At 48.2% G+C, this 24,318-nt stretch overlaps 1 protein-coding gene across 1 annotated transcript in view; it reads right to left on the bottom strand.

Moving 5' to 3' along the window:
* The window catches only part of ADCK1 (aarF domain containing kinase 1), a 60,361-nt gene that overhangs the window by 29,093 nt on the left and 6,950 nt on the right, over positions 1-24,318 (bottom strand). The window contains exon 3 of the mRNA XM_026048302.1: positions 15,587-15,790. Within this exon, the coding sequence (XP_025904087.1) occupies positions 15,587-15,790 (204 nt within the window). The remainder of the gene's footprint in view (positions 1-15,586; positions 15,791-24,318) is intronic.

The following is a 24,318-nucleotide window of genomic DNA, read 5'->3' as shown; positions in this document are numbered from 1 at the left end:
AAGTTACTGACCTGCGAGTTACTGAGAGGGTGTGTGGGAACCACAGGGGGAGGTGGACCCGTCTCCAGGGAAAGTCCTGCTAACAGGGCTCTTCACAAAAAGCATCATTCAACTTTCAGGCAATAAGCTTAATTCCACTACCACAAGTGGAATAGATTGGTCAGAAGCGGGGTTCAGAGTGAAGATCTCCCATAGCAGACTCCGCCAGGACCTAGCAGATCTGGAGAACATGTGGCAGGAGCTAAGGAGCTGCAGCACAGAGAGGCCATCTCCAGACACTTGCCTGTGGAAATCTCTTTATCGACACTAAGACTCTATTTGCTTTCAAAACCGTGAATGCCTTTCCTGGACTAGGTCCAGAAGAGGCAAATGTCAGTCTAGTCTGGTCACCTTTTCAAGAACAGGTAACTATCCATGGCACCACGGTATTGCTGATCCCTACAATTCTGCAAGACCAGAGTTCTAGGCATGAGAAGATGTTACTTCAGAGTAGAGATCTACCTCCCAGGCACATAAGGAGAACTTTTTTTCCATTCACCCAGCCTTTCTATCCTCTCTACAAAAACAAAATGTCACAGTGTTGCTCCAAGAATTATTAAGACAGCAAAAACTGAAAGATTAGATTTATCGTGGCAGACAGTGGATTATGAGGAATAATTTATCAAACGTCAGAACCAACGGCCCACGATTTATGGAAGGCTTTTTTGAGTCACTGAAATCTGATTGGGCTTCTTCTCCACTAATGAATGCCAAGCCTAATTGATGGGTCCTAAACACATCTGTCAAGAGTGTGTATTTATTAACTCAATTTTTAAAATAATATTGTGGATATATACAAAATAATGGCTGTCTTCTGAATGAATTCCATGGTGTTCATATTACATATACACATAAATGTACACGTATACAGGTATATATTGCATCAAAATGAAATGCAAGTAGAAAGAAAAGTGCATATATTCTGATGCAGTGAAACAATTACGATTTATTCCACAAAATCCCTACTACTTTCCCATCCTGTGCACTGATGGAAGCATGACACATTTCAGGGAATACGTGATATGCTTTAAGAAGCCAAAAGAATCCAAAAGAGCTGATCTCTGATCAAATTTGATCCAAAAGAGCTGATCTCTAAGTTCGTCTCTCCCTGACCTCTTGCATGACGTTGGGCTATATCATTTCACAGTGGTCATTCAAAGGTGGGCAGAATTAGGGCTGTCCAGTTAGCAGGAAATCTGTCCTCTTCTAACTTCTTGGGATCCCCTGGCAACTTTACTATCATTAAAAACCTATCTGTATTTTATTTTTTTATATATATATACACACACACACATATATCTCACATACATATCTTATATATATATATATATATCTCACTTACTACATATACAGCTACACACATATTACCTTATCTGGCAATGGTAAGTATTTGTTTGATTCTGGTATGATGACAGTGGCTGATTTGACTAATCACTGCTAACATTGCACAGGAATATCACAAAACCAGGATGGGGGTGGGTTTCAGCCTGGTTTTATGGGTTCATTGTGTAAAATGAGGATTCATGCTTTTAAACCTGACATGAAACAGGGCACCTTGGCTAGCACGGTGACCTCTGCAACCTGCTACGGCTGTGCAGTGACCCAAGGAAATGCCACTATCTAAGTCAGCCACAGTGCCTTCCATAACCTCCCAATGCTATGAAGATGTCTCTCAACAAGACACCTATACCAGGCAAGAAGCCACTTACCAAGTTCAGCCTTTCTGTGCCTGGCCTGAGGAGGTGACAGTATAAGGTGCAAAAGCTTCAAGCGTCCAGCTGACACAGGATAACTTCTTTAGTTATTCATTAGCCTGATGATAGCCACCGCTCCCCTTACCTGGCCTTGGATGTTTACTGGACAGGTGTCTCCCAGACCTCAAGATCATTTCCTTATGCTGTAAGGTAACGGCTTAGGAGAACAGTTCTGGTGTACATCAAAACTGCCATAGAGCCCATGCTAATAATTTAACTGGCCCATGCTAATAATTTAACTGTATGACAATTAAATGCCACAGGCTTTCAACCTCTGTGCAGTGCTCAGTCTGAGCTGTGCCACCAACTTACCTTGGGAAAGGGCTTTGAGCCACCTTGAGTATGAAGTTCCTGCCCTGTTCTTTCTATCTTGCATCATTTTGATACTCTGCAGTCCACTAACAGCTATACCACTGAGAATCTCTGTGGTACCTGAACCCGAGATCCTATCAAATTCCTACTCACAAAAGCATGAGTCTTACAGAACAAAACCTTGCAAGAACAAGAGCACTTTCTGTCATTATCTGGACACCTAAGTAGGTCCATCCATCCACTGCCCACGATCTTGCTTACTTCCTCTTCTGTCCACCTACCATCCTCTTTCTGTGGTCTCTTCTACCTAGAAAAGTAACATGAAAGCCCTTGTGCAGCCACCCTCTCTTTCACCTCTGCCATCCACTGAGCTGTACAGCAATATGTATCTGCCATTGCTTGCTGCAGCATCATTAATTCCTATAGTGTAATACTTTGTGAAAAAGCACCCTTTATTCTGTCCCTATTTACTCCTGCATAACAGTCTGCTCAGGCACACTCAGCTATCTTTTTTTTTTTTTTTTTCCCCCTGAATGAAACCCAATCTTTAAAACAAGACAAAAGTATCTAATCCACCTTGGTTTGAGACCAGTGCCAGTGGTGGCAGCAGCAAGAGGTGGGAACAGCTCAGAGCTGATGCACCACTCCTGAGATCCCAGTTGAGAGGCAGATCTGATCATTTCCTCTCCCTGCAGGGCAGCTATTTGTCCGTGGTTCCCACAAACTCACCAAAGCCCTGAAAGCCTAACCAGAATCCCTTTGTATATTGCTCAGCATTATAACCTATCTGAAACAGCAACTTCATTCTTCTTGAGATGTTACTGCTTCCACGGATATTGAATTCTCCAGCATTAATGTGACAGTGACAAAAGTTCACTCTAGCACAGATGCCAGCAAATGTGTCCAGCCACTAGCCCAAGTCACAATTGGGCAGCATTCAATAGTCCAGGCCCAGCTCTCAGTGAGTCCTGCCTTTCCTAGCCTTGCACCTTCCATGTCAACCAGCAACCCCACTGCACTGCTGAGAAACAGCTGTCCTTGGAGGGTTCAGTACAGGAAGACAAGTTCTATGACAGGCTGGATAATCAGGATAGAAATCTCAAGCCCAGCTGTGTTCAGTGAGAACTCAGATCACACTGTGACAAATCAGGCCAGCTGGTTCCAGCAACTGTTCTGCTGAATAGGTAAGCTTGCTTTATTTATAGACAAAAATAGACTGCAACATCCAATCCAATAAAAGCAAGGTTTGCCATGGCCTGCTCAACTGGAATCTAACATCCTGTCACAAGGAGATGAATGCTTTCTACCAGCGAAGCTATCAGGTGTCCTACTACTTCAAGAGATAAAGGATGCCAAGATTAACAGACTACTCAGCAACTTGAGAGTTACACAGATTTTCTGTTAGCATTGCCAAGCTTCTCCCATGCTCAGCTTCACCCAGCTGTTCTTTGTCCAGGTGCTGGCTTCACAAGATGCTCTTAAAGCAAAGAGACAGCACGTTAGACTTCTGACATAAGGCGGACATCGAGCTGGACAATAGGAAAGCAGAGTCCAGACGTTACCTGCAGGGCTTGCACATCTTTGCTAGCACATACAGCTAAACAGGGTGAGGAAACAGCAGATGTTTTGGAACCAGCTTCTAAACTATCCACCAGTATGAATATCACCAATGGTCAAACCATTTCACTTCACAGTATCACAGAATGGCTGAGGTTGGAAGGGACTTCTGGAGATCATCTAGTCCAAATCCCTGCTCAGGCAGGGTCACCTAGAACATGTTGCAGAGGATCTTGACCAGGTGGATTTTGAAGATCTCCAGAGAAGGAGCCTCCACAATCTCTCTGAGGAGCCTGTTCCAGGGCTCGGTCACCCTCACTTTGTAAGAGGGCAGACAGCTTTCCTCCACATTTGCCATCCCACACCCAGAATTACCTTCCAATAAGTGCTTTCTTTCACAAAAGTCCATTAACAAAGGAAAAAAAAAAAGGTGTTGGAATCTGTATCATAATTTTGATGATAATCTGCAAGTTCATCCAATATAATTGATTTCCCTGTAGAGACGCATCAGTGAAATCAGTGATAACCTCAGGATCTCCCTCCATGAAAACAAAGCTCTGGTCTCTCCAACCCTATACAAGCCACTGGGACAATGTCCATATCTTGTTTCCAGATATGGTTTTGATCAACACAAGGGCCTGTCTTGCTCAGCATCCTATTTGTTGTCACCTCAGAATAAACCTATTGTCCAACTGGTCACCCTCATACTACCTAAACAAGACCCACTGTGCAGTTCCAGCCAGTTTTTTTTCAGTGTGATCTTGCACCGTGACTTGCCTACAACAGCAGACAGCGTATCCTGATCCAGAAAGTCAACTCACAATCCATCAGCAGCTACACTTGTGTGGAAAGAAGGTGGAAGATAAAGCTCTCTCCAAGTGGCTAAGGCACTTGGAGAGCTAAGGCAAAGGCAAATACCTATTTATATATTCCTGCTGGATTCTTTCCATTTCATCATGCTGAAAAAGACCAATGACTTGGGAGAGCCTTCCTCTCTCCAGCACTGCACACTCTAGCAAGCTGTGGGGCAGATGCTCCAATCTGCTCATGTTCCGTCCCCTCCTCTTGCACATACAAATGCTTCCTTTTCTCTTAATTTGGTCTTTTATCTTGAGCTGTCTTCCACTTGACTTGAACAATGCTCATTAAAGGCATTCTTTTTTCTCCACCTTTTTAGAGAAAAATTGCCTCAACTGCATCTCTCCTAACTGTGACGATAGAGCCACACACATCAAATCCCTGAGAAAGACTTGAATCAGTCCTTTGAGAGTACACAACTATCCCACTTGCAGATTTTTTTTTGTTTTTTATTGAAGGGCCTCTCTCCCTTCTCTATCTAATTCTTCTCTCCCTTCACACTAACAAATGAAGAACCCCATCTCTTTTAGCATGGAACAGCGAAGGCAGGACAGGCAACACCAGTATTCTACCAATAAAATCTATTTTTTTGTATCCCACCTGCCTGACAGGACTCCCTTGTTCTGAGGTTCGGAAGGGGCGACAGTGGCCGCTTCCCACTGAGATCCTAGGCTTTGAGGGTCAGTCTGTTCCCTGCACGTCTTAGCTTCCTAAGAAGAGAGCTAAGTTGCTAATGTAGCAGGAATATCCCAGCAGTACCTAAAGAAGAGAACTGACTTCTGCAAATACCTTCTAACACATCCACTTGACTTCATGACCTCTTTCTATCTCTCTGTCACCTTATTTCCCTCACGATCACTCCTTTCCTCTCGCACACACACACACATTCCGCTCCTTTGCCTTGAAATACAGACCACCTTTAGGAGTCTCTGTCTTAAAGTAGAACTAAAACCTCCCATTGGTCCCTCTCATTTGTCTCCCATTTCTGTCCTATCTCCCTTCTACCACTGATCTCACTGTCCTTTTTGCCTTGAGTTCCCTCTGCTTCAGCTGGAGCTAGACTTCCTTCCAGCCCAGCTCCTGCCCTGTCCACTCCGTTATAGCTTGCTATAGTCTCCCAGGACAGTTTTTGCTATGGCTTAGAGAATCCGTGCTCGGCACAGTCAGCATGCTCCTCTTCATCATCCTCCTCACCCTTCTGCTTTTAGATCATTTCTGTCAGCATGTCTGAGCATCTTCCTCACCCTTCCTCCATCTTCTAGGGAGATGGTCCACAAAGTTCTGCCCACAGTCCCTTCTTCCCTCACCACCTCTGGAAAATACTGTGCATAAAATTCCCATCTTCTTCCCGGTGACTGGTAAATCTACCTCTCTACCCTAGATAGTTCTGCTTCTATCCAAACTACAATTTCAGCCTGTCACTTACACATCATCTTTCAGATATTCATCTGTCTGTTCAAATTCAATAGAGCTAAAGCAGAATTCCCAGTCTTCTCACTCAACCCTCCCCACTACTTTCTCACCACAATGGACAATGTCACCACATCTACCAAACACGCCTGCAGCCTTGGTACAGTCTCCAGTAGTGACCTCCCTCTAGATCTCATTTGCAGACCAGGTCTAAACCTTGCATATTCTTCCCGTGCAACACACTCAAAACGAACGTGGTCTTTTTGTCTCTGTTGGCCCACTTCAAAACTCTTGTCCAGGTTCTCATCTTCTCACAGCTTGATAATGAAATACTCTTTTCTGCTGGCTTTGACAAACATACTCTGACTTGGCCCATGCTGACCACGACAGATGATGATCATCCCCCTGCAAATGAGTTTCCATGGCCACTTTGACTCTGGGTATAAACACGTCTTGCCACAAATTGGCTGAAAGAAGTAGGAGAGGGTCAATGGACCCAAGACAACAGGCTCAATGTCAGTCACAGATAGGCAGAAGGAGACTCTGCCTTAGACTGAGATGCCCCAAGGGCCCTGCACAAGCAAGTAAGCCTGAACAGCAGCAGCAGCCCTGTGAGAAATAAGCAGCTGCCAGAGCCTGAGGATATATGGGGACATTTGGGAACAGACATCATCTGTACCTCCTCTTAAACACCTCTGATTCAGCTTTTAATGCCTGGGGGCTTTATGAAGTATAAGACAGAAGGGAAGGGTGCAGGGGGAAGGCTCTGTGGGCGGGTTAATGGGGATACACAGGGTGGTGAGGGGATGTTTGGGGATATAGGGTAAGGAAAGGTGGGACTACACACACGTGATGGGCAAGGAAAGCTGTGCCAGGGCTGGCAGAGAAGGGTGAGGAGGCAGTGCACTTCTGTGCCTAGTTCTTGGCAGGGGGAATGGTGGGTGAAGTCCACCCACAGAGAGGCAGGGGAAAGAGTGCCGGGGAGCTGTGCGAGCTGGAGCGCACGCGAGGAGCAGAGTGCCAGGGTCTGTGGCACGGGTCTGGCAGGACGGCACTGCACTCATGCAGCGTTTGCTATGCTGAGAGACCCTTCTGCTCCAGATCTGAGCACAGAGAGAAAGATACTTCTTATCCTTCCCCCTTGCCAGTCCCCTCTTTCCTCTCCTGCTTCTATTTGCCCTGCTTTTCATGCCTCTGCTCTGATTCATCTGCTATCTGCTACTTCTGCAGTTTGTTCCTTTCTGTTCCTTTCTCTTCCTCCTTCCATTCTTCCGTCTTCACCTCCAGACCTTCCTATCACCACCATATCTTTCTGTTGGGCTGCCATGTCTCTGGTTCGGTGACTTAACTCAGCTCATTCACTTTCCTTTAAGCAGTGTCTGCTCTCATGTAAATCACCCTCCAAACCCAGCCTGCAAAATGGGCTCCTTCACTAAACTCTATGAATAGGAAAGTAGGCACAGCTGGCCTATTCATAATCAACATAAAAAATAGATTAGCACTTTACAGATTAAACATTATCGTTTCAACAGTTAACATAAATCAGGCGCACTTATGGGCCCAGCATTGCTGCTGCCACTGCAGTGTGGTGGGTGTCGCAGAGGGAAGGGCTGCTGCTCCAAGGTGCACCCAGAAGCAGCTCCTTTCTCTTCCTCCTGCCTGGAGCACCAGCTCTGCCCTGACACCCTCAGGCTCTACTGGAGAAAGGTGCTAGAAAGGAGAAGGTAGCTGAGGAGAAGGTAGGGGGCTAATTGTGATTAATTCACACGCACTGCTCGGAGATCCAGCAACACAATATTTAAGGGCCCAAATCCAGTTGCTTTACTTCTCTCTGCAGAGCTGAGGCAGCTCTAAAACAGACAATGGAGCAAAGCCAGGCCCAGGGATAGGAACAAGATAGGGATTACCAAGCTCATCTTTCTGTAGCTCAAAACCATTGAGCTGGGGTTGAGATGAACCAGTTTGGAAGATCCTATCTAAAGCCAGCAGGGGCTCCCATCTCAGAAACCACCACATCTTAACCCCAGGGCTGCTTCACCTGGGAAGAACCAAGCACAGAGATCCACCTCAAACCGGCCCCTCCAAGGCTGCAATGCCAGGAGAGAGCAGCCCAGAGCCTGCCATTGCTCAGGCTGCACTTCTTCCTTCATCAGGTAGAGGACACTAAGTCACTGGATATGCTCAGCCCAGCACAGCCTCATCAGCATGCTATGGTTGTGTGGTCAATGGGGAGAGAAAAGCCACAGAAACTACACCATCCACAGCAGTGCATATGGAGAACGACCTGGTGTCATAGATATTTAGTTTGGAGAAGCCAACCAGTAACTTGTGAGCTAGTCCTGATGACTGCTGAAAGCCTTGGACAGGATGTGCCACTAAGAACCAGCCTCAGCAATTCCCAAAAAACTTAATAAAGAAGTCAAGCTGCGGGGCAAAGAACTAAAGAGAGGCTTGGATAGGTGGGATAGAACAGGAGCCCATCAGAAGGTTAGAGATTTTCTTACGAGTAGAAGCAAAGACACAAGTCCCACAAAGAAAAGGTTGCCAAGAGAGGTTGTGGAGTCTCCTTCTCTGGAGGTCTTCAAAACCCACTTGGATGCCACCCTGTGCCCCGTGCTCTGGGTGTCCCTGCTAGAGCAGGGGGTTGGACTAGATGATCTCTAGAGGTCCCTTCCAACCTTAAGAATTTTATGAAAAGTTGCTTGGAGTGACTTCTTTAGTACAACCCATCTTAGCAAGCCCTGGGAATTCTACTTGCTCTGCTCTAGCCTCCATCAGGCTGGCTTGATAAATGGGAATAATAGTTAATAGACCCAAACTAATCATTTACATCCAATAAAGTATCTAGCAAAATTAGCTTTGTTCTCTACTCACAACTGATGCTACCTGAGTTTCATTCATTATATGAAATGATCCAACTAATGTATATTTTCTACTAATCATTTGGAAGGGAAATTTTCCAAGGATTTGCCAGTTGGAGATAGATTGCTCATGTGAGCTTTGTAAAGGCAAAGCACACGGGGCTGCTTCAGCTGAGCTCTCCTGGCATGAACAGGAGGTCATGGGCATTTATTGCATCGCTTGTCACAGAGCTTCAGAGCTTTGGCGCTGAACCATGCATCCTGTACAAGCAAAGTGCTACAAAGCTTACAGAAAATGTGTGCAAAATGGACCTCACTGGTTCACAAACCTAACCTGACTGCCACAGAGAGCATCAGCGTCCCTCTCAGACCAACCTACCTGCTAGGGACTGAAAGTCTTCACTCATTAACGGTGCAAAGACCTTCAAGAGCCCCAAGATCCCAGTTCTTATTGCAATTCTCAAGGCAGAAGAGCATGTTGCATGTGAGGCTTCCCATGAGCAAGACTTTCAATGTTCTCAGCCATAGCAGCTTTTTCACAGGAGGAAAAACTGCAGACCAGTTCCTTTCTCCAGCTCAGCATCCTTACAAGGCATCAGGAGCTTTCTCTGACTGATCCCAGCAATGTCACAAAAGAGGGCTTACTAGACAACCTGTACCTGCTAAAATTAATAAAAATGCTATACTGACTATTCTGCTTCTAGTGTGCTAGGAGGATGCATAAGTGCCAAGGTTAGGCTCCATAGCTCTATTTCACCTTACAGCATTTACTTCCTCCACACATAGCCTTCTGCCAGAAGTCTCTAGACTCGCTGCATCACGTTCTCATGGTCTTGAGAGGGCAAGAATGAACAGAGTAGGCAGATCAAAGAAAAGAGGAGATGCTAACAAGTCAGGAGTCACTGAGCCTGCAGATCAGAATTATACCTTATCAGGCCATTCTCCATGGCATTTTCTTGATCCCAAATGTTTCATTTTGCTGCTGAAGACAAAGAAAAAAAAACAGAAAATCCACTGCCTAATCTCCTGTGTGTTAAATAATTCAGTGTGAAGGAACTCAAAGGTCTAATCGACCCACCAAAACCTTCCTTCACTTGTGCAAGGAGCCTTAGAGCACCCGGGCTGCCATGAGGAGGCCTCAGCGGGATCCTCTCGCAGGAGCTGGGAGCAAACTCGAGGAGCACAAGGAGCAAAACAAGGCGCCCAGCTCCCCACGGCCAGCAGCAGGGCCCAGCACGGGGCTGCTGCCAGCAGCTGCTGGAGCTTCCCGCCCCGGCACGGCCAGCGGAGCCCGGCCGAGGCAGCGGCGTCGGCACCGCTCTCCTGGCCTCGCACTTGAGTAATGCAGCCCATTTGTTTTGGGTGACATTAATGCTTTTCGCCATCCATCTCAGACTCCTTAAATTACCTTTTTATGGCCAAAATCCTTTTCATAATTGATAAAAATCTCTTTTTTATATCCCCAGTTATTGAAAAAAATGTGAAGTTCTTTTATTCCTCATTATAGTTTTAATACAAATGTGTTTTCTATTGACAGCTGCTTGGAAGCCCTGACGGGCCTACAGAGAGAGGCTAGCAGAGGGGTGGGAGAGGCTACTGGGAGCCCAGTCCTCCCCTCCCCTTCCCAGCCCAGCGCTCGCAGCAGCCCCCAGTGTTCCCAGGGCCAAGGTCCTGGCAGCGCAGCCTCCAGCCTGGCAGGCAGCGGGGCAGGTTTCCTGGGACGAGCACCAAGCCCTCAGCAGGCCAAGCAGACCCTTGCCAACCTATATGTGGCTTCCTGTGTCTATGGGTAGTGTACAGGGGGCTGACTCCAAAAAGCACCCCATGCAGCACTGCTGGAGCGAGGTACCCAGGGAAGCAGGTACCCAGGGTCCGAAGCAACAGGAACCTGGGGGTTTTGCAGCAGAGCCCACAGCGTTTTCACGAGGGCTATTTAGCAGGTGTGCTGGTGACCACACCAGGCATCCAGGACCCTGTGCCCAACACTGCTGTGAGGCTGAGCAATGCTGGAGGAAACACAGCGCATCCCCTGGCATCCTGGAAGGGCTGGACGGTACTGCCAGCCCGGGAACAGGCTTCCTTGGCCATAACGTCATCTGCAGCACCATGACCTAAAGACTTTGTGATCCAGCAGGGTAAAAAAGACACTTCTCTAGGGCAACATATTTCATCAGAAAGTGGATCACGTTCCATTGGATGCCAGAGGACATGCAGCAAAACATCCCACTGCAGGCTGCATTGCTCTCCAACACAGCTGAACACTACTACAACAGTTCTGCAGACGAGAAGCAAGCATATGCCAGCCTTAAAATCCGGATAAACAGTTCCAGAAGGGAATCAATCCATCCTTCCTCTTCTCTGGCAGAGCAAAGGCTGCCATGTTGTACAGAGAATGCTTATAGGAAGAGGAGGCCTCTGCAAAAATCACCGTCTGTGTGAGCGCATCTTGCCTCACAGCACAGCCCAGGGCCCAGGAGGTGCCTCTCCCACACGTACTTCACCTACAAGTCACACTCAAACCACTGACACAAGCTGCCCCACTCGGTCAGAGAGCTCCCTCACTGCATGGCTGCAAGCGGCATGGAGGCTTCTGGCAAATGGCAAAATAGTTCCTGAACAACAGGTAAAAGCTGCAATTATCTGAGGATGAAAAGGACGGTCTCCTTGGAGGCACTGAGTAATCAAGCAATTAGGAATTACTTCCCATTACTGCTCCCAAAAAGCAGAGTTGGATGGACATCCTTTTAAATGTCTTACTTTCCATCTATTTAAGGCCTTTACACAATTTGGCTTCAGCATCAAAAACTCTCAGCCTATGGGCTGTCCCCAACCCTTTCCCCAGCTTTGAACAGAACAAAGACTGGAAGCAACACACTCAACCACGGGCATGTTCTTGGACGAGGGCCTGCCCTGCCTCCCATCCTTCCCCCCGCAGTGCAGGCTGACAGGCAGTAGGGTCAATGTGTGTGCATTGGTAAATGCAGCCAGGGCAGGATCTCCTGGGATCTCTTACTTAATAGCATCCAATACTATAGTATCTCTTACTTAACAGTATCCAAGACTGCTCCAGCTTCAGCAATTCCCACTCGGCTCCGAGAAAGCCTCAACAGCTGCTAGGGAGAAGCTAGAGAAATGCGGATGAGACAAGGGCAGATGAGGAAGGCCAGAGCCTGGTGCCCTCCTGCAGCCAGGCAAGACGTGCCGCGTGCCCGCCGCGCTGCCGGGCGGCCCTGGTGCCATCCCTGGCAGCAGGGCTGCTGGGCACCGTGCAGCTCATGGTGCTGCTCATGGTGTCTCTGTCCTGGCTCCCAACCACACAACTTCAGGCAGATGCCAGGGGCAAGGGCCAAGGACAACCCCGACCCACAACCTGCTAGAGAAGAGCAAAGATGGGCGACTGGGAGACTTTATAGTAGAAGCTGCAGTATCTAAACTCATTATTGTTGCATGGGAGGAGAGAAGCAAGATCCACAGAGCCATGAGGGACTGGACAGCACTGGAGCAAGCAACAGAAAGACTCCAAGCAAATAGGGAAGAGCAGGGCTGTAACAGCTGCCAAGTCACTCTGCAGCTACACGGTCCTACAGGGAGAGCAGCTCTAGAGTGGCCATGGCTAGAGCAAAGAAAAGCTGGTGTCATTTCAGCAGAGTCTCTCCCTAGCGCCATCAGCCCTAGCAGCAAGAGCACCTTGTCCATGCAGGGAAGTCACACACATTAAGACTGGCTGCACCTTTGGAAGTGGCATCGTCTCCCTGACTTCCCTACACCTCAGAGCCACAAGCCAGCCCCTTCCAACAAGGCTGCCAAGGGGGAGGAAGCACCCTACATCCCAATACTGCCAAAACAGTTTCTTCACCACTTCTAGTTTCTAAGAGCAACAATTTTGTACTTTCAAGGTGCAGCAACTCTTGAAGATTCTTTTTCCAGAGTATCTCATCAATCTTTCTCCCTAAATGTCTCTTCTCCACATTGGCCAGAAGTTGCCTGATTCTGCTCTTGCATCTCTCTTGCACACAGCTTAACCAGCTCTCTTTCCCCGTGTCTTAATAGCCAAGCAGAGAAAATGTCATTGTAAAGGTTTCTTTGTGCAGTCTCTCCCACCATTGCTACTTATGTTGTCCTAAGAATCTCTTCTCTGCCCTCTCACTTATAATACTTATACTTAACATAGTTATCATCTCCCACCATCCCTCAGCCAACCCACTCTGGGTAAGAACAGAAAAACAGCATCTATTTACCACACTTACACTGGGGCCTACTGATTATCCTCTCCTGATAATCCCTCATATGTGCTCATGGATATTGCCCTAGATTCAAAACAGAGTTTGACAGGGTAACCAAACAGCCAGCTTGTGTGAGGCTTCTCCTTCTGGGCTGGATCAGCAAGACATGCTATTTGTCATTAAATCAGTCCTTAGCTCAAGCAACAGAGCTAAATGCTGCACCTTGTAGTCTCCAGCCACGCTGCCGGCCTGGACTGGGAGCTCTTCCACCAGCAAGATGCTGCATGAGCCTCAATGGTGACAACAGCGCAGCGTCAAACTGCCATGTGTCACAAGTGCTTTGTCCTGGCTCAGAGAGCAGTCCATTGACACACTCTCCCATTTCCAAATAAAACCTTCCCCAGTAGTCAAACATCCAGGCCCTGGATAAGATCTTCAGGAAGAGGTCACATCAGGAGACAGACTCTTTCCAATTCACCAAGACACAACGATCCTACACATTTATTGGCTCTTCTGATCTTAAACTGCTTTTGCAAGTGCCTGCTTCATTTGCCAGCTACCTTAGGAAAAATCTATTTTACCGTTATTATTTCCCCCCTAGGATCTGCACTGGTCCAAACTGTATAGATTTTATTATTATTGCCTATACTTTAGGCTCTCCTGGAAGCCAGCTCTTGTGCCTGTTGGAGGTGATTGAAGTCCTACTACTGGATCTGAAAGCAGCAGGGTCAGGTTCAGGTCCCCTGGCAAGATTCCCTCAGCAACACTTTCTCCCTTTTAAATTCCTCTGCCAGTTCCTAGGTGTCACACTGGCCCCATGGGACAAAGTTTCAGGATTCCTCTCTGCATTCCCCACTGCTCTGAAACTCCAGCTTGGCCCTTCTTCCATCTATATTTCAGCTAAGCACATCGTATTTAAAATGCAATGAGGACATAGTTACTCTAGAATTAAATTTGTTCCTAAAGTAACTCCATCAAATCCTCTGGGCTTCAGAAAAGACTACTTTGGTACATTAGATTTTCTCAAGGCCTTCTTGTCTGTAAATGCCTTGATTTTTTTCCTCCAATACCCCTGATTTTAATACTGCCCAATTCCAGCAGTTCCCTTATTTTTTTGCCCATCTCATGCTCTTCATTTCTATTACTTGCTTTAATCATTGCTTTCTTCTTCTCATTAGTATTCCCTTTCTTTCCTTCCTTCCACTTCTGTCTTCTTCCTCTGTGTCTTTAAAATCAAATATCACCCAGCGCTGCCCATGTGGGTGAAGTGAATGCTAAGCGGGGAGGCGGCTGCGCAGAGCGGATTCGAGCGACCTCGCTGCGAGTCAATGAGGCACAGAGGTGTCTCGCTCCGGAAAGGAAAACAGGGCCTACCCGGGGCAGCTGAAAACACCTTGGAGAGGAAGGGAGAGGGCCCGTCACTGAGCACCCCGCTCGGCCCCACATAAACCGAGCTCAAGGTGGCTGCTCTGTAACGGAAGGGGGTGGCTGGGGGGAGCAGCGAGGAAGCAGGTGTGGGGCTCACCTTAACCTGCCATTAAACTCAGGGGAAATATTCATCATCTTTCCTGACCAGGCAACACTTAGGCCCTACGACTACACTCGGGCAGACCCACCCCATCCAAACTGATATGTAATAAACTGAATAGGTCAAAATATTTCATTTACTGGTTTTGTGTCCTGTAGTACCTCTTCCCCACGCCTTCAGGCAGCCAGGAACACCCCCAAATAGCCCCCTACACTTTAAATGGAGGGCTCCACATGCATACACAGCTTCCCTTCCTCAGCTTCCTGCCTTCCCCAATTTTTGGGAATGTCTTTGCACACCAGTGCTGCTCCCTGCCTCTCCTCATACCAGCAATGATCCTCGAAGCCCTGCTCTCAGCCTGGGCTAGGAGCGTGACGGGAGCTCTCCAAGAGACACGGGATGCAGAGCTGCAGGATTCCCTCTCCAAGCGCCCGGTTCTTAGAGCTAATGCACATGGGCACCCCGCTCCTCTGCTCGCCATGCTGTGGGCTGCCGAGAGTTAACTGTGACACAGCCTCCTCAGCTCCCTGTTACCTGACTGCAAGCGCCACAAGTGATTTATGCTATTATTAAAGGGATTTATTTATTTTTTCCTTGGGGGTTAATTAGGGGCTTGAACAAGTAAAGGGCTGTCAGTGCTGGCTGCAATTGCTCTAGTGCAGCCAGAGGGGAGCATCTGCACTGGTCTCCCCAAGCATGAATCCCGAACAGTGCCCTGCTCAGTGCAGCCCATGGTCCCCCATCCTGCCCTCCAGGAACTCTGCGGGCCTGGCACAAGCTCCCGGGCACGCTGCTCTGCCGAGGCCTGTCATTTCCACCTGGCAGTCCTCACTCTACTACTCCTCTATAATTTTCTCCTTTCCTAAACTTGCCAGCAATGCTCATCAATAAGCAGAGAAAACGTGCATGGCACTCGCCCAGGGCAAACAGGAGGCGACTCTCCTTGACACCTCTTGCAGCTGGAGATCACCAGGCACCTCCTCACTCCCTTCCTCCAGCTGCCCATGGCTCCCTGAGCCCTATGCAGCCCGCGCCTGCTCCTACCTCCTTGCCCAGCTCCTCACGGATGACCTGCTGGATCTCCTGGCGGGAGCTCTGGGGCGCTTGGCTGTGCAGCACCCTGAGGGTGCGCGTGTACTCCTCGGGCAGCAGGTAGTCGAGGGCTCCCAGGTGCTGTCCCACCTTGATGAAGGTGCCCCGGTTGGCGCAGCACAGCTCCCGGAGGCGCTCGGCCGAGCGCAGGTGGACCTGCAGCGACACCACAGCGTCAGCCCAGCCGCCCACCGTATGCATCACATACATACACACACATATATACAGCCCTTTTACTCACCCAGTATGCAAGCACACCAGGGGTTTCCTTCAACAGATTTGGTCATCATGATCTAAGGCATGAGCTAAGCTCTAGGATCCTGGTCTGATCCAGAAGGGCTTGGACCAGATCAGGACAAGATGCTCCACACTAAAATGGGCTAAAGACTTGTCTGCCCATGTACTACAGTCAGTGGCCATATGCTAGTTTGGGGCTTTGTCATGTAACACATCCTTGCACAGCAACTTGTCTGCCCATAATCTCTCACTATGATCTACTGCTGTGACACACAATTTGGGAACCCTTTGTGAAAATTACATGTCAGGACCATGACTACATGTTATACTCAGTGCACTGGAGTAAAGTGGAAAGAAAACAACAGATACCAGCCCAGTTCAGATGCTTTACCAAGAGCCTGGAAAGAGAATCTGTCACAACTAAAAAAAATTTAGACTATCTAACAGTGAACAAGAACAGTAACTGGGCAGTCCATCACTGCCTTCCCCTCACTTGAGGGCACCACTGGAAGAAATGGCACCTTCCTGTCCAGCCAGGAGTGCTCACTGACAGCAAAGATCACCCTGAACCTGGTTCTAGAAGCTGAGAGACTCAGCAGCTTTCTCCACAGTAGCCAAAGAGCAAACACCACATGGCAATGCCTATTGCCAAGCACTTGCCAGTCCTGGATTTCAGCTCCTGAAGTTCCTTCTGTGTCTCCAGAAGACATCAGCTGCTATATCCTTTAGTGACAATGATTTATTCTGCCTTTATTACTCTCACTACAGAAGGCTCCTGTCAAGGACATGGTTACACTCAATATTCTTTAATAAACTTATGATAACTTTATTCTAGTGCATTAATAAATCTAGAGCAAATCAATTGCACAAAAACAACTCTGCACCTACCACCTGGTAATGCCTGATGCTTATCTGAATGGAGGCTGTTAAGTCCTTTAGCTTGTGTGTAAGAAGCCCCTGAAGGTCAAATTCTCTGCTCACAGACCTCATGAGACCAGGAGACCCCGAGCTCACGTCGTGACAGACACATCCAGAAGCTCTGAAGTGCACCGCAGGCGGGAGTGACAAAGCAAACATGCCTGGGCACACCAACACACACGCTCAATTTCTTGTCTGCCTTTGAGGTGGCACAGCATCCCATCAAGGGGCAGGTGCCATGTACCCCACCTGGGCACATGCCAGGGGACAGGCTGGGTGCTGAGCTGCAGCGCTCGAATACAGCCCCAGGGAGAGCGAGGGGAAACGCAGACGTGTGAGTCTCTCGCTCAGGATGAGAGACCTGGCACCCTCACGGGTGCCCACGCACACACGTGGGCAGGCATGTGCCACAGCAGCAGAGTGAGCCCAGCCCCAAGCAGAGAGGCACCCAACCCGCACGGCCTGCTCGGCGGCGCTGCTGAGCCTGGGGCCCACGAGCACTCGCTGAAGGCTCCTCAGTCACTGCTGCGTTTCACAGGGCTGCTCCAAAGCTCCTGCTAGAACAAGGCAGCCCCTGCCCAGCCTGTTCCCATGTGGAACATTCCCATTCCCCTGCACGTGGCAGGGCAAGAGCAGCCCAAAGGGGATGAGGGAAAGGAAGGCACAGAAGGGGACAAGAGAGCAAGAAAAGCAGGGAGGAAAGAAGGGCATGAAAGAGAAAGGCAGAGGTGGGGAGGGAGCTGGGAAGTTTGCTGCAGCACAGGGAGTTCAGCCCATGGCGGGGAAGCTGCTTCCCGCCACATGAGGCCGGCTCCTTGCAGACGCCCCGGAGTCCCCACGCTGAGAGCCCATCCCCAGCCTTGCCACCTCGCAGGCTGCAGCAGGAGCCATGGAAGGGTCCCAGGGCAGAGCAGCCGCAGCCCTGGCGCTGTCACTGGGTGCTGGGGATCAGCCAGCCCGGCTTGGAAGCGCTGCCACCAAAGCGCCACCGGCCCCACGGGAATTCCCAGGGATCCACTGGTGAGCAGCCCAGAGCAACCGGAGAGTTGGAAAGATGGAGGAGCTGAAAAGGCAGTGGGATCAGACACACTTGCCTGCAGGGGGTATTTTCATGCCTGTCACTGCTGTGAAGGGGGCAGAGAGGGCCCTTCACTCCTCTAGCATGAGAGCAAAGGAAATGAAAGTCCCTCTAAGTTCTCCATCACGAAGAGATCCGAGATTGCCCCAAGCACACAGCAGTGCCCAGCAGGCAGGAGAAAGGCACTCCTTGCAGAGGGCTCCAGGGATGCAAAAGAGCAAAGTCCACACGCACAGCAGTGCTGCCACCGCACTTCCATCAACAGCCTCATGCACCAAGAGCTCTGGGTGTCCCGGCAGGGCTGGGCAACGTCAGGCCCTGCCGCCAGCAGGGAGAAGGCGACTGCGAACCCTACGGGCCCCTACAGTCTTATCCTGAAAGAGGGAAATCTGCCTTAGGACCTAAATTTTACAAGAGTCCAATTTGTATTAGAAGAAGTATAGTAAAGACAGAGAGGTACCGTGCAAACGGCTTGCAAGGTCTCATCTTACCAATCTGGTCAAGGTGCCGGCAGAAAAAAATAACCTTCCTAACACTGTTAGCTGTCTGGACCTCCCCAAGCCCAGCCAGGGCCCACAGGCAGCACTTGTTCTCCTCACCTACCACCTTCTCCTTATCACAGGCACAGTAGGAGTGTTACAGTTCTCTTAGTGCCCAGTACTGTTGACCCACAGGTTTTTATGCTATGTCCAAGGAAGTGCATGGTAAATGGGAATCTCCTAGAACAGCTCCAAGCTTTTCTCCTCAAAGTCTCACAAGATCCTGCCCTTTGTTGCACAAGCTCTACACTGCAGGCTCTTATTCCTATCAGGGAGGAGAGCTGACAAGAGCAGCTAGTTGGACACAGACACACTTGTATGTGGCCTATGACCATGATCACGCTGCAGGGAAAGGAAGCATTTCACACACCAGAGATTACTAAGAATAAGCCTTCCTTGGGAAGTGACTTGGATTACAAACACCTACCTGTCTGCATGGGCACAGGGCTCCTCCTACCCTCCATGAGAGCTTCTCCTTCTCTCTCACCTGGCTTCAGCAGGATACACTCTCCATTAGCCCACAGCAGGGCTATCAGACCCAAAAACATGGCTTGCCAAAAGCCTAGGGAAGCTGCCCTTAACTTTGATTATTAAAGCTGTTTCGTATGGGCCATAATGAAAGAAATAACTTTCAGCTGTGGAGAGCAGGCACCTCTGGGATGAAGGGGGACATCTTTTAATTTATCCTTGATGCAGAACAGATTTGGCTTCTCAAGTATTTTAAATGCTTTTGAAAGAGTCTACCTACAGAGACCTTGGCAAAGAGTTGCTCTTTACAGCATGAGACATACAGGTGTCAGGAAAGGGGCTGATGCTAATCTGGTCTTAAAGGAACAAATTTAGAGGAAACTAAGTACCCAAGGTAAATTATGTTGGTACAAATGTGAGTATCTGTGGACAGATTGTGTAAGAGGGCTCAGGAACACCCCTAAAGACAACAAGATGAAATGGTGAAAGCAATTCCTCAAATAAAAAGTCCTTCAGAAAAGTCATTCCAACCCTGAGGGGCTCACTCAGGCAAAACGTGGAACGAGGAGTAGGAATGCGGAGAGAAAACGTGAAATGCAATTAGGCCAAGACAAAACAAACAAAGTCACCAGAAATTCCCAGTGATGATGGCAGCCTCCACGACCACTGTTCATACAGACTCCTTACAAGGGGCACCAGGCACCTCCGGCAGCTCCAACAGATCCAGCAGCAGCTCTGCACCATGCAGTGCCCATGAGCATCTTCCCCCACACCCAGCCCGGGAACAAGGAGGGAAATGTCCCCTCAAGCCGTGGGCAATTCCCTGCATGGGGCAGGATGCAGAGGGGAAGCCTAACCTAGCCTGCTCCCCACTCACAGCTGCAACCAGGAAACGCTCTCCAAAGCAGCATCCCTGAGAAAACGCCGCTCCTGGAAGCAACCCCAAAGATTTCCATCATAGGAAATCTGCAGATGAATTTTAAAAGTGGCTGAGAGACAAGTAATTATAATAAAAAAGGGATTGTGTCTTAAAACTGATAGCTTCCAGCAAAGTGAAAAGGAACAAACGTTGCCCGTTTTTTAAAAAAGTCTGGAGTAATCTGGGAAATTATAGTCCTGTTAGCTTTTATTCTATATCAAATAAATTAGTTGAGATAATAATTACAAAGAATACTAAAATCATCTAGCTAAATATAATATGACTTTAAAAAAAGGCTAGGAGGGATTTAGAGAGGAAAAAAAATCATTCTTCTCCAGTCCACTAAAATTCTCTGAGCATTTTAACACAAGAGTCAATAAAGAGAAAGAGGAAAGATTTATTGGGACTTTCACGTGGCTTTCAATAAATTCCCTCACAGAAAGGGAAAAGAAAATTCGGTCATTATTGAACCAGATGCAAGGACACTCTTTCAAATCACATGTTTGTTTTAGCCCATTCTCCCCTCAAAATTCCCTCTCTGCAGCACCAGATCCAGCACTTCAGACAGGAACAATAGGAAAGATCTCTAGTTAGGACAGAACTGCAATACTGAGCAGTGTTTTCACCATAGCTTCATTCGACATGCTCTAAGCAGGTTTAGACAAGGTGACAGTGCAGGAGCTGTCTACATGAGCACCTGCAATGTCATGATTTCCAGTTAAGTCTGAATGACCACTAGAAACATTGAGAAATGCACCCAGCAGAGGAGGAGGTAGAGATAACACCCACCAGGCAGAGGGGGTTCTGCAGGATGGATGGGCTGCCCTGCATCACTGTCAAAAGTTAACAGCCAAGCGACCCATTACACCCTTTCTAATACCAGGGTTTAATTTCCCTGCTAGAGAGAACTGCACAATGACAAAACTTCCAGGAGATGCAATGGAAATTACTCACCAGCCTGGAAAAATAAGCCCTGCCAAGCCCCTACCAAAGACAGACAAACAATCAATAGACTGGCAGATCACCCTGAGCAGAAACGGCCACGAGGTTACACATGTTGGAAGGAACAATTTGTCCTGCCTGCACACACTGATGGGCTTTAAATTAACTGTAACCACCCAACAGGAGCATCGTGTGGACGGCTCAGTGAAGGCACCTGCTCAATGAAAAATGGGAGTCAAAAAGACCCAGACAAGCTGTTTGACTGTTAAGAAGGGAAGACAGAACAATGTTAAAATATTAAGTTGTAATATCAAAGCATCAATGTCAAAATATGTAAATGGGCATAAAACCAAAATACATAAATTGGCAGCACAGCCTCACCTTGATTGTGTGTTTGGTTCTGGACATCCTATCACTAAAGAAAAAAAAAAAAGGAAGTCCAGAAAGATTTTGGGAAAAAAAAAAGTGATTGTGAACTGTTAACTGTTTAGACTAGGGAGAGCTGATGCATAAGAGGGAGTTGTATGAAATAATAAATCTCCTGTTCCCATTCCCAGCTCTCACAAAACAGCAAAAAATAGGGCATTCCACAAAGCAACACACCTTTAATTTTTATTTTACATCCCATTTTACACAGTGCAGCATTAACCAGTGCCACTCACTGTTGGGGGATATAAAAGCCAAGAGCTTAATGGTATTCAGAAAGGCTTCAGACATTTATGATAAAACAACCACACCTGATTTTATATGGAGCTTTTCATCTCTAAAAGTGCTTTTACACAGTTCTTTACAAAACTCAGTATCACAATCCCATTTTACAGACTCATAAGATCACTGCATGTAATAAAATGCCTAAAGGGCTTTAAATACTCTTGTTCGAGGCATCTAGACAAAAATTACCGTATTGATCAGCCACTCTGAGAGACAGGCAGGGTGCGCTGATGTTACCGCTATCATTAAAATCTCTTGGTGAATCCAACTTCTATATTGCACAAAAAAAAACAGATGGTTAAAGGAGATATTTTCCTAGGTCAAACTGTCAGAGACTACCAGGGGTCTGGCCTTCTGCTGGGTCCAACCTGCTTCCAAGGATCTTCTTTATTTACCAAATTCCCTGCTATTGAAAGGTCTTGGGATACTGGTGATGACTGTGACCTCTTCCTTTCCTCCTCTGGCCAGTGGGAGTTGCCGCCCTTGCTGTTTGATCTCAAGGCTGTTTGATCTCAAGGAGGGTCTAGGGGGTGTCCCAGGCAGAAGCTCCACCAGGTGTCCAGCAGAGACACCCACCAGTAACTGCAGCCTGGCCCAGAATAGCGAGGCTCCCGCCATGCTCAGGTCCCAGCACAGAGGGCAGGAGGAGAGGATGCCACCACACCTCCGTGGCAGGAATCCCCAAGCACGGCAAGCCAGTGAGGGAGAAGAGACCTGCTGGAGATGGCAGGGACCTGGCACAGGCCCCGCGAGGGCTGTGCTGGACACACTCAACTGCTGAAGCTGAGCAAGTTCTGCAGCCGACGCAGGGCGGCGCAGCAGCAGCGCCGAGACAGGAGCCATCTCAGCCACACGCGGCGGGACCGAGAGCAGGAGCCACGGCAGGCACCCACAAAGATGCCTGGGAGGACGTTAGGGAGCTGCTGGTGGAGCCAGTAAGGTACTTGGGTGCTTCAAAAACAGCAACAGAAAAACCAGAACCCATCACAGTGACAGTGCAGTTGCATCCAAGGGGCTGTTATCTCCTCTTTCAACAAGTCAGAATAAGTACACAGTTAATATAAGCTATGAGAGCCGTCACTAGCACTATCAGCCCGGTGATGAGGCTGACTGGCACGCAGGATGCTGCAGGGATGCACAGCCTCCTATTTCCTTCCTATTGCCTCCCTTTCACACTGCCTATTCTGCTTTCCTTTGACAAAAGCACGTTCCTATGTGTAGCAGGCATTTCCCATCCAAATGCTTCCCTCTACTAATATTAACTGATCCTACTGCTGATCATGGGCTAAGCACACATCTTTGGAATGAGAATTGTGCAGTGTAGCACACAGTCTAATAATTATTATTTGTGTAACTTGAGCTTAACTTTCCTGAAGACTTAGCTCCTCTGTAGAACTCTGCCTGCCGTACGAAGCCAGGGCATTCCATGTGTTACCACTTCGGCAGGATAAGAGGACAGACCTTACTCCTTAGACTGAAATGATAGTTTCTCAGCATCTCCATTATAGCGGTATGGGAACAAGGAGTCACACAATGTGACCACGATGGCCTGGGAACTATGTACAAGTAGAAAGATATAGTTGTTTGGGCAGCCCACGGTCAATGTGTGTCAGACAACCAAAACCTAGTGTTGGCAGTGGGGCCTTGTATCACCCGCCGTAGAAGCAGCTGATACTAAAGCAAACAACTGCCTTGTAGGATTTAAACCAGTTTTGCCTGGAGATCAAGACTTGTGCACCCCTAAGCGAGCCCACTTCACACTGTGGAGATGTGCAAGCTCCCACCTTTCAGCCATCTCTTCTTCCAATATCCATGCAAAAGCACGTGCCGATGCTGACTTCCCAGCTGCAGTGCACGTCCTCCCACGCTCATCACACGGATGCCCAGGCTCACAACGTAGTCCTGCTGACTAAGAGGGAATCTAGCAACAAACTCACAGACTTGGGTGCCAGCTCATTTGGAAAACCCAACTCCATCTCCAGCTGGCCACTTCCCAGGGTGCAGGGGAGAGGAGGAAGCCTCACGGCTGGGCCCAGGCGCCGATGGCAGCTCTGTGCTCTGCCCTTGCTGCCCGCACAGCCAGCACCGACAGGCTCCTCGTGCTCCATCTTCACTTTGCTCCGAGCCCGGTCGTTTGTGCTCTGATTAGCTCTCATTAGTGACGACCTTGCTGTAATGACTTTTAATCTGCCTCGTATTAATTAGAAACATTTTCATTAGCCAGCTCAATTTTAGGTAAATGGCTAATAGAGGCAACTGAGCTGCACTTAGTTATCTGTGGGCAGTTGAGGAGGAAGTTAAAAAAAAGGAAGAGCTGTTTCCCCTCTGAACACGTCTGAGATACAATGCACTATGGTGTCTGGGTCTCCTCAGCAGACATAGCTGGGATGGGACGTAGTAGTTCTATGGTTATGGCTTCATCAACCCATTTTCTCCTGCTAAAGGCTCCAGATCAACCTAATGAATGTGGGAACCTAAGAGTCAAGCTGAGTCCTTCACACCTTCAGACATCACCTCCATAGAGCAACATTCTGCTGTGTGCAAGAAGGTCAAAGATGAACTCAGGGCTACAGAGAGCAGGCTGAGCAGGCCCCTCATTCCTGAAGAACTGAAAATAGAGCATCCAAGAAATTGAGACCTTTCCTATAAGAAATAAGATCTTCAGCTCCTTAAGTGGGGTCTCTTCTAGTCTCAGCCACCTAACTAGCAGAGCATTACAGTGTGAGATGCTACCTTATTTTCAGTAGGTAGGTACAGGCACTCAGTACCATGCCACAAGATTATTTAATAAGATTATTTAGTACTTCTACAGCAAGTTTCATGTGCAGTTATGAAAGAACTTCACAAAGGAAAACTCTCCTTGTTTTCTTTA

Source organism: Nothoprocta perdicaria, unplaced genomic scaffold, assembly GCF_003342845.1.
Source record: "Nothoprocta perdicaria isolate Ctin4 unplaced genomic scaffold, notPer1 scaffold_53, whole genome shotgun sequence".
In the NCBI taxonomy this organism is placed as follows: Eukaryota; Metazoa; Chordata; class Aves; order Tinamiformes; family Tinamidae; genus Nothoprocta; species Nothoprocta perdicaria.
Note: the sequence above shows the minus strand (reverse complement) of the source record. Positions and strands in the feature narration are given on the sequence as shown.